Source organism: Arachis duranensis, chromosome 6, assembly GCF_000817695.3.
Source record: "Arachis duranensis cultivar V14167 chromosome 6, aradu.V14167.gnm2.J7QH, whole genome shotgun sequence".
NCBI lineage: Eukaryota > Viridiplantae > Streptophyta > Magnoliopsida > Fabales > Fabaceae > Arachis > Arachis duranensis.
In genome coordinates this window covers 30,945,449-30,956,746 of record NC_029777.3, presented here as the reverse complement: position 1 = coordinate 30,956,746, position 11,298 = coordinate 30,945,449, and the positions used below count along the sequence as shown (strand labels likewise).

Below are 11,298 nucleotides of genomic sequence, written 5' to 3'. Positions count from 1 at the left end.
GATTCTTACTCTCCTCTTTTCTAAAACCTTCCATAAGATCTCACTTGCTACCCTATCATACGCCTTTTCCAAATCAATAAACACCATATGTAAATTCCTTTTATTACTACGATAACTCTCCATCATTCTTCTTAATAGGTATATCGCTTCAGTGGTAGATCTGCCTGGCATAAATCCAAATTGGTTCTCTGTTACTTGTGTCTCTTTTCTCAACCTCCGTTCTATCACCCTTTCCCATAACTTCATAGTATGACTCATAAGCTTAATCCCTCTATAATTTCCGCAACTTTGTATATCCCCCTTATTCTTGTAGATAGGTACCAAGGAGCTCTTTCTCCACTCATCAGACATCTTCTTTGACCTTAAAATCTCATTAAAAAGCTTGGTTAACCAGTTGATGCCTTTTTCTCCAAGACCCTTCCAAACCTCAATCGAGATATTATCAGGTCCTACTGCCCTGCTATTTTTCATCTGCTTTAGAGCCTCTTTTACCTCGAAGTCTCGAATCCTTCGATAATAGTCAAAGTTTTGATCTTCTTTCCTTGTGCATAATCGACCAAGGCTCGGAACAGTCTTCTGCCCCTCATTAAATAACTCGTAGAAGTAGCTCTTCCACCTTTCATTAATCTTCTCCTCTTGAGCCAACACCTCTCCATCCTTATCCTTTATGCACTTAACCTGATCCAAATCTCTCGTTCTTCTTTCACGGCTCTTTGCGATTCTATATATACCTTTTTCTCCTTCTTTCGTGCCCAAAGACTGGTAGAGACCCTCATATGCTCTTGTTTTTGCTTCACTTACAGCCACTTTTGTCTCTTTCTTAGCCACCTTATATTTTTTCCAGTTATCTACATTGCGGCATAAAGACCACTCTTTAAAGCATTCCCTTTTTATCTTTATCTTTTCTTGTATACTCGCATTCCACCACAAGGACTCCTTGTCTCTTGGTCCTATTATATATATATATGAAGATAAAAAAGCAAAGATGCATTGCACTCACATTAAACCTAAATACATTCAAATATCTACAGATAACAAAATGTATGATTTATCAATATACCAAATCAAACAACCTTAAAAAAAACTTCACATAAGCTTCACCCCCACCAAACCAAACAACCTCCCAAAACACAAGTTTCAAATGAGGATGATTTTCACTACCCCATTTTCACAAACATAAGTGGTGCATAGAAAACATAATAGTGGGTGTTTGAGCTGGGACCATATACTAGTATTAGTATTAACAATGTTGTTGTTAATATGAGAATGAGAATGAGAATCTCATGGTCCTTATAAGTTGTCGGAGGAAACAAAGAATCCAAAAGAGAACAAAGAACCTCCAAAAAGTGCAGATAATTGTTTTTTCTCTTCTCATAAAGAGGAAAATGGTGGCATGTAGTAGAAGTAGCATAGGGGACTGGGATCAAAGAAGGAATGAGTTAAAAGCCATCATCAATTTGCAATACAAGATTTAATCGAAAGTTAAGGCAATGAAAGTAAACTACTTTAATCATAAGTTCCTGAATATTCAAATTATCAGCTTAAAAATAACTTTAAATAAAGGGCCATGATAAAGGCATATAGTTTCTTCTTATTTTGGCTACACCAAAAATGGGAAACAGATATTGCTGCAGGCAAATATGTTAGCTTCTTTTGAATGAACATGTTCAAAAGGCAAAGGTTGCAAACTTGGTGCCTGATGAGCATTACAAATCAGATTGCACATAGCTTTCACTTGTGATTTGGAATTTGGTGAAACTCTCCAACAAATAAATATATAAAAATGACAAGAAAACAACTCAGGACCCATTAAAAGCCGAAGAAACATTACCATAAAAAAAAAAAGAAAAAGAAAGGGGAGTTAAGATCATGCTATTTCTGACTTGGGTGTGACTGAATCAAACCAAAAATAAAGAGGATAATACTGTTTCTTTGAGAAGAGCTAAACAAATAGAACTCATTAATCAAGGAGATAATTTAGTATCTGACTGTTTCTGAGCCGTATATGATCTCCTAAGATTTTAATACACAAATCATTCTGTCAGCTTAGAGTATTCATAATTTAGTTCCAACATGCTTGCCCTCTCAAATTTTCTAATTTTTAAATTATAATTTTTTATTTTTACAAATTGATGAACAAACTAGCTCTAATCTGTATATGCATGCGTGAGAAGGATAAATAAATTCTGAAGAGACAAGAAAACAGGGGTTAAGGGAAGGATGAATATCAACACCATCTCTTGACAAGAATCTAAAGCAGCAACATTCAACCAAATTATAGAGACTAACCTTACCGCGACGCTCTCTCTGGAACGAGGAAGACGGCGACGCGCTCTGGAACGAGGAAGACAGCCACGCTCTCTGAGGCACGTTCTCCTCGGCTGGGTGAGGCGCGCGAAAGCCGCCGTGACCTTGACAGGTCGCCGTGAAGGAAGCTTCTTTGTCTTCTTTACAGGGAGAAGAGGCGAATGAAGAGACGAAAAGGAGATACAAACACGGAGAGGAGATATGAAGGTTGGGTGAAAAATCAGACAAAACAAAGAACAAAGTAATTTTTTAGTATTTTTTAGATTTGTTTAATTTTTTTGGTATGAATAATTGATTAGGGTTTATGGAAAAATAAATAATTTTGTTAAATGTATTTTTGTTTTTATTTTTTAAATTATTTAAATTTTAAAATGGTAAAATTAAACTCGTTTTAAGAGAAGAAGTACGTTTAACTTTCTTGAAAATTTTAATTTTTAGTTTGGTAAATTTTTTATTCATGAACACATAAGTTATTTTACTTTTAAAATCGTTTACAAGAAGCTACAATGTTGAGCTATTACGTTTTATCAACGAACTTTTAACTATTAATACTCCATCTTTATTTATCTTTTACCAATTTTATCCTTTATACATGTTATTATATTATTTATAAAATTCTTATTATTTTTATTTACATAAACTCTTTTTTTATTATTAATTATTTATTTAATATTATACACTTTTATAATTGTAATTTTTTGTATTATTTTTATTATCTTTTTATAATATAATTTATTAATTCTATTAGGTAAAATAAATTAAACAAAAAATTAACTGTAAATAATAATAATAGTAAAAAATAACATACTAAACCAAAAATACTAAAAATATATTATATAAAAAGATCATCAAGAACTTTTAGATTTGTTTCGATCATTATAAAATAAATATTTAATTTTTTTTATTATCTTCAGTATTCTCTTTTATAATTGTAATTTTCGTATACTATGTTTTAGTGTAATTTTTTATAATATAGATTATGATTCCATTAAAAAAAGATAAATTAAATAAAAAATTAATCCTAGATAATAATAAATCATAAACGTTGAATTCCAAATTAATATTAAGAATAAGATTATTGAGAGTATTAGAATAAGAGTATGATGTAAAAAATACTAAAGTAACATTTAATACTTAGAAAATGTAACATATTTAATTAAATATTCTTGTATATATATATAAAATTTATATTTTTTATTTTTATTTAAAAATATATTTTATCTATTTTTATATGTTATTTTATTTTAGTAAGTAAATATTAATTTTATTATAAAAATAATTAATAAGATCTATTTAAATATCTAAATTAAAATGATAGAATAATATAAAAAAGTTATTTATGTTGATATCTATTTTAATAATTTTTTATTTAAAAGTAATTTTAAATAGTATAAACCAAATAACATTTATTTTATTATAATCTATTTTAATATAAAAATTATCAAACATAAATCACTCTAACACAAATTTATTTTTCATCAAAATTAAATTTGCAAAATCAATTTTATACTATCTCCCGTTTAAAAATTATAATCCAAACACTCGTTAAATATTTGCAAACTTGCAATTGCCAACTGTTGATAGTTGACCCCACATAACAACATTTGTAAAAGCTTCGCCTTCAACAGTTTCGCAAAAAGAAGAAAAAAACGAAACCATGCAATTTATAAAACCAGCGTTTCGAAACGCCTGCTACTGCTACTACTACACCATAACTCGCTCCTTAAACCCTAACCCCTTCATCCTCGTCTCGTTACCCACTTCCCCGTTTCTCACACTCCAATCCTTTCGACCTTCTTTCTCGACCTTTTCCTTCTTCTCCTCCGACGTAATGGCCGGTGGCGGCGGTGACAACTCCGTGCCTCCGCTGTCCCATTCGCTCGAGAAGCAGTTCGATGCTTTCCGGTCTCAGCTTGAGGAATCTGGAACCCTAAGGGAGCGAATTCGGAACGTTGTTTCGGAGATAGAATCCGCAACTAGGCTCATGTACGCTAGCCTCCTTCTCGTTCATCAGTCTCGCCCCACTCCCGGTACCATAAACCAAAAGCAAAGAAAAAGTGTTTTTTATTTCGTGGAGCAACACTGGTTTTCTCTAATTGCACTTTTGCCCCATTCTGCGGTTTCTCTGTCTGGAAAATGCAGTTGTCTTATCAGTTTTGGAAGTTGAATAGAAAGCACTATGCAAGTTGCAATTTTTTATGTGTAATGTGGATAATTGTGGTATATTATTCTTGCTTGTTGATGTGGTTTAAGATAGCTTAGTATTCAATGAAAATGCATGCTGGATTTGGGTATTTTGTAGATTCTCTATTGTGGCAAGTTTTTGTCGTTTTTCTTATGGATTTTTGGTTTTTAACTATTTGAACAGAGCTTTTAGAGAAGGCCAAGTCTCAGATTGGTGTGCTAAAGGAGAAATACAAGCAACTTGCTGAGATTCTTGGAGGATGCCCTGGCCAGTACTATAGGTGATTCAAGTTTAGATGAACTCTGTCCCAAATATATATTTGAAATGCTCATGTTCTGTTACATCTCATGTTTTGATGTAATGTTTTTATTTGATCCTATAATATAGGTACCATGGTGACTGGAGGAGTGAGACACAATCCGTAGTTTCACTGCTTACATTTATGCACTGGCTCGAAACAGGAAGTCTTCTTGAGCACAAAGAAGCTGAGGAGAAGCTTGGGTGTATGTCTTCATACTGTTGTATTCTTATTTATTGACATGTCAATCGATGATCAATGATTATTGTCTTCCTTTTCGAAAAAATTAAAAAGAAAAGAAAAAAGAAGAAAACCTTGAGGCCAGTGCGGTCGGTATATATATTTGAATACATTTTTGAGGTCCTATATGTTCTAGCACTAGGGGGGCTTAAGTTACTCTCTTTTGGAAAATAAACTGCTGCACGGCATATTAAGGAAAATTAAAGAATTTTGCAAGTCAATACGCAGTTTGTATTTAAGCATTTATTTGGATAATTTTTATGTCCTTTTTTGTATGTTTTAAACCCATTGCTGTCGATTTCTGACTCATTCAGAATAATCCATGTAGAAACTGTAATATGACATTTGGCCACCAAGGCACCAAGTTTACTTCTTCCTCTTGTTCACAACTTTGCAGTGAATAGTTCGGAGTTTGGTCTAGATGTTGAAGACTACCTAATAGGTAAGTCTAATAAAATAAGTCTTCAGTTGCATGCTCTTCTTCGGAAGAATTTCTGATTGAGCTACTTTTCAACTTTCAGTGAGTAGTGCCTAATTTAATTATTTAAATGTCATTGTTGGTAGAATACATGGATGTATTAGTTATAACAGTAGGGCTTTTCAGACAAAGGAGCACGATAAACAAATGTTATGTTTACGAATCTAGTCATTAGTGCTTGAGAATAGGATCCATGATTCTTGGTCTTTTACTCTTCAACGTAAAGGTGTCAACAAAAATCTTGTCACCTCACATCTCCAAGTTTTGATTGGGCCACTTGGTCCAACGTTGTCAATCATAGATGATCCTGTAGTCAATATTTCATGGGTTTGCTCCATATAGTGATATATGCTTTTTTATTTTACATGCAGGTGTTTGTTTTATGTCTAATGAATTGGTAAGAACTCTTGATGTTTTTCACTCATTTTCCTCTCAACTTTTAGTATAGTACATATCTAATTGTGTATAATGGAGAAGAATTTTAAGATAGTTGATGTTTCTATTTAACCTTAAAAAGAAATGCAGACTAGAGGGGCATAAATAAGTCACTTGTTATGTTTGACATCATATTGAGTGCACTTCACCCAATTTTGCAATTATTTGACTTGCAGCCAAGGTATGTGGTGAATCAAGTGACAGCTGGAGACTATGATTGTCCGAGGAAAGTCCTAAAGTTCTTAACAGATCTCCATGCTGCATTCCGAATGCTTAATCTTCGAAATGATTTTCTTCGGAAGAAGTTTGATGGTATGCTATTACTATATTTTGTACCCTGTCCTACATGTATTATTTCTTTTGTTGCCTGTTGTCACTATTTTACGGAGATAATGTTGCAAATTGCATTCCCAATGTTCTAAACTTCTAATAAACATCATTTTTAAGATTGATCTCTGGACTGTAACAACATTAATATCATTGACGAACCTGTCTTACTTCACTAACATCTGGCGTTCATTCACTTACCTAGCAAAGAGTAATATGCACATATAGTAGTAGCTTAACACTCCTTTGTGTGTGTTCCCCATTTTATATTGAAGAGCCAATTTATTTCTTTTTTCATCCACCAAGTAAATTTCTCATTTGCACAAAATGTTGTGTTTTCAGAAAGAATTTCTACTCACGTATGTTTGGATGATATCATTATACTATTGGCAGGCATGAAGTATGATCTAAGAAGAGTTGAAGAAGTCTACTATGATGTTAAGATTCGGGGTTTGACACCCAATGGTGAGCCAGTTGGAAACCAAGGAGTTGAAGCCTGAAGGATATTCTTAGGCTGTAACACTAAACTTGACCTTTTTTATCAACTCAGTTATATCTAGAGTTCCCTCTCTAATGTTTGATGAAATGTAAAGGGGAAATTCTGTCATTTTGTGTCGCACTGGCTCTGTGAATTGAGAACCCTCTATTATCTGCATTAGAAATACTTTATATGCAAAATACAGTACGAATGCATTTGGGGGAAGTGGGAAACTTTGAATGAGACAAAGCTAAGATAATTCCTTTGGTTATGCATGCAGAATTGTAAATCACAAATAAAACAACAAACGGCTACATCAGGGCAACAATAAACAAGCTCTTGCAATAAACAACATTAAACAAGTTCATCACAGTTCCATGCACATTAAATCACACCAGTTTTTTATATTTAAACATCTATCCTAAACAACTCAAACAGACAACCCATCCTACAAATTTCACACCAAACCAAAACACAACTTCGTCACACAGTGGGAGATATGTGACCAGCTGTCAAATTGGTTGTTGATTGGAGTTATAGAAATAGCTCTTTTGAAATTACATAGCAATAATCTAGAACCATACAATTACACAACTTTAGAGTTTAGACCAACTTAAAAGCGATCCAAAAAATAAGAAGACACTAATATTCACAACTCATGCATGCACTATCCTGTGCTTTAGTTCTTCAGAAGGTTCCATTCCCGTGGTGGTTGCAGTAGTATACAGCCTTGGAGTGATAATTATTGGTATTGAGCTTCTCTTTTCACTCCGTTTAATCCTTTTCCCCCTTGAAGCTTGGTTTCGCTGCTCTTGGCCTTAAATCCCACCAACCCTTGACTCAACAAACAGAGATAACGTCATCACTTTGATTGCCAGAAAGAGTGCTATGAGCTTCATCTTCAACAACTTCAGCTTCTTTTGCTTATGCTCTAATATGGATGATGAGGACCAGTGTTAAATGATTTTATTCGGATGTTATTTATTTGCCAAATTAAAACTTATATGATGATAAATGAAGGTCGGTTTTCATATGATTTTATTTTTCGAATTCGTGCAATAATAATTCGAAAAATTCTATGGTGCTGACACAAGAAAAAAGTATACTATGAAAATCATACATGTTTTGTTTGAAAAGTGAAGTGTGGCTCTTCTTTTATGGTTCCTGTCACAATTTTTTTAATTGATTTTTTATTTTTCGTTTTCCCGCGTGTGCCCTGTGGTTAATTAATTTAGCTATTTATATTGGATTAAATATCTAAACTTTTTGGCTTTTTTCTGTGTATTATTAATTTATTATATCTTTGTGTAAGTTTTTGGTTTAGATTTTATATTTTCTTTTATATAGGCTTCTATCTAACTAAATTGGAATCACACATTTTATTTATTTTTAATATTTTAACTTATCACAACAATATTTGTTTAGCTTTATTTCAAGAAAATAAAACGTATTACACCAACAATAAATTTATATGTTGTATTAATTGTAATGGTAAAATAAATAATATAAAACACATTTATTATTATCGTAATATATTTAGTTTCTTTAAATTATTTAATCATTAATATTAAAAATAAGTGTAAAGTTACGGAATAAGATTCACACTATATGTTTAGGAACATTTTGGACAAAAATACATTACATCAAATTATGATTTTTAAAACAATAGCTAAACGGAGGATATTTATCTTACACATACTGAATTATTCGAAACAAAAATTTGTTAAGAATTATTAGAGAAAATTATTATTTATCTTAAAAGAAAAATTGTTTATGAAGAGAAGAAAACAAAATACTATTTTTTATGATTATCATTTATGACTAATAGAAGAAAACAATATATATTTTTTATGATTGTATTGATAGTTTAAAAATATGAATATTGAAATAAGAATGGATTAATAATCGTGGTTATAGTTGGGGTAATCTCCAAAATTTTGTTAGCTTGTGAAAATTAAAAGGTATAAAAAATAATATAATATATTTACCAAGTGAGTAAAAGTCCCAAATAAAAATTATAACTTGATATCCAATTAACTACGAAAAAAACCTATTAGTATTTCGTGCATGGATAAAAAATTAAAAAAAAAAACTCTTAAAAAATAGTTTTTCAATAATGCTGGTGTAATACAGTTTATTTTCTTAGAATAAAAAGCTAAATAAATGTTGTTATGATAAATTAAAATATTAAAAATAAATGTGAATACAATTACTAAGAATTTTAATTAAATAAAAACCTACAAAAAAATAGTCCAAAGTCCAAACCAAAAACTTATACAAAGTTATAATAAAAAGACCGAATTCTTCAAGCTAATTCTTGAAGCGTTCAATGCAAATAGCTAAGTTAATTAACCTTATAATTATCTTCCTTTAATCCCACATAGGTCCTGATAAAAAAAAATCCTCACATAAGAAAAGGGGAACAGGAACAGAAAATCAATTAAAAAATTGTGACAGGAACAATAAAAGAAGAATTAGACGTTACTTTTCAAACAAAACACGTATGATCTTTATAGCATATTTTTTTCTTGTGTCAGTACCGTAGAATTTTTTTAATAATTTAGACAAATTTTAAGACAAATTACACAAACCAATATTAATTCGAATCAGTTAAATTCAAATTATATGTGACCACATTAAATCGAATTGATCCAATTCAAATTATACATGCGTGCTCTTTATAATGGTAATTCGAATCACAATGATACGAACTACACACATGAGTCCCTACTAGTTCGAAGTAGCCTAATTCGAACTAGCCCACTGTTTAGTGTACATAATAATTCGAAACAAGCTGTTTCAAATTATAACGGTTTAGGCTACCCATGGTAATTCGAATTGCAGCCATTCGAATTACAAAGCCTTTCTCTATAAATAGAATTCGAATTAAGCTCATTCGAACTATAATCTCAAACTCTTGTCCCACCAAATGCCAGAGAAAACTCTTTTTCTAAAACTCCAACAAAGTGTTCAATAGAATATTCAGCTGATGGGGGATAATTCGGACCGACTTTATCATTTGGATGGGGTCGACCATATAGCTGGTATCATTAATGATAAGGTTAGTGTGAACTTTTTCTTTTAAAATAGAATTTAATGTGTTGTTTTTATATTTTTGCCTTTTATTTATTGTAATGGTAATCATTATTTACCGTTGTTAAGTTAGATAGGGTTGTTATATAAGTGCTTATATTAGTAGTTATATTAGTGGTTTATTAGTGATTACAAATAAATAGAAAAGTATGCATGGTAAAGATAATGGAGGGTGAAACTAGAGTAAGAACTTTTTTGTTAACATGAATAGTAATTATTGAAGTAAATTTATTAGTATTAATATTATACTATTTTTAAGAAAATATTTTAAAAATATTTTCTTATTAGGCCTAACTTGATGTATATGCTGATTTTATTTTCCATCTTAACTCGTAACATGATTTGGTAGAGTACAAGTTGTATTTTTTGGATTAAGATATGAATTAGTGAATGATGTTGTATAAATATGTTCCTAGCTGAGAGACAATCTGATATATTCTTTATGCAGCCCCACCGATATATTACGAGCATGCGACAGCAGTAGGATATGCGCTTGGACGAGAGGTACGTTCCGTACTTGCAGATGGCCGGTTTATACCATCTTGTAAGGCTGAACGAGAGCTGGCTTAGGCTGGATGAGCCCCTGGTTAGTCCATTCATGGAGCACTGGCGTCCAGAGATGCACACGTTTTATATGCCGTTCGAGGAGTGCACGATTACACTACAGGACGTGGCATACCAGTTAGGGCTGCCGATTAATGGACATTATGTTAGTGGTTGCCTAATAAATTTTCAAACGTACATTGAGGGTGGTCGCCCGGCTTGGGCATAGTTCGAGGAGCTGCTGGATATATTGCCTCCTGTGAACTGCAGCTGATTCCAGGAGACATTTGGAGAGCTTCCTGATGGAGCTGATGCGCCCACTGTTAGGAGGTATGCCTGGGTCTATATCATAAAGCTGTTAGGGACACAACTATTTGGTGATAAGTCTGGTACTCGCATTCACATTAGGTGGCTGGCATACGTAGCTAGGCTTGAGGACATGGGTGGATATAGCTAAGGATCAGCTGCTCTTTCGTGGTTATACCGATGCATGTGCTGCATGGCAAACAGACACGTGGTGAAGTTAGCAGGACCGTTACAGCTGCTTCAGTCATGGATCTTCTGGCGGTTTCTTGGATTCAGACTCACTGGATATGATACATTCGGCTGGCCTTTGGCCTCGAGCTACTATTATATTCAAATGCTTTAATTGTCACAATTATTAGGCATTAGTGTCGTGGTATGCTATTATTTTATTCTATTCACAAGTATGAGGTCCATTATACCGTTTACCTCCCAAACGCCTTTGCGCTGGTGGAGACTAATCCTAATCAACCCTATGCACCCATTGCCAAATTCAGTACACTTTTCATGGTACTTGCGATAATCAGACTCTACCACTTTGTATTGTACCCCGCATCAGATGCTATATGTCTTCACGCTTAACACGGCCTCCTTTTTGTCCTAAAACTGCT

At 32.6% G+C, this 11,298-nt stretch overlaps 2 protein-coding genes across 3 annotated transcripts; both read left to right on the top strand.

The window, feature by feature from the left end:
• Positions 1 to 3,931: 3,931 nt before the first annotated feature.
• LOC107493507 (uncharacterized) lies at positions 3,932 to 6,967 on the top strand. 2 transcript variants are annotated; one of them, XM_016114598.3, is made up of 7 exons: positions 3,933 to 4,337; positions 4,676 to 4,772; positions 4,880 to 4,995; positions 5,428 to 5,472; positions 5,880 to 5,905; positions 6,120 to 6,255; positions 6,664 to 6,967. In XM_016114598.3, exons 1-7 carry the CDS (start codon positions 3,965 to 3,967, stop codon positions 6,768 to 6,770), a joined length of 900 nt encoding a protein of 299 aa, XP_015970084.1. In that variant the 5' UTR covers positions 3,933 to 3,964; the 3' UTR covers positions 6,771 to 6,967. The 2 variants fall into 2 exon arrangements, with proteins under 2 accessions (XP_020980268.1, XP_015970084.1); XM_021124609.2 differs by lacking the exon at positions 5,428 to 5,472 and having other exon boundaries at positions 3,932 to 4,337.
• A 3,361-nt stretch (positions 6,968 to 10,328) lies between these two features.
• LOC107493515 (protein MAIN-LIKE 2-like) lies at positions 10,329 to 10,981 on the top strand. The gene is made up of 3 exons (XM_016114608.1): positions 10,329 to 10,550; positions 10,665 to 10,805; positions 10,895 to 10,981. Exons 1-3 carry the CDS (start codon positions 10,329 to 10,331, stop codon positions 10,979 to 10,981), a joined length of 450 nt encoding a protein of 149 aa, XP_015970094.1.
• Positions 10,982 to 11,298: the final 317 nt, after the last annotated feature.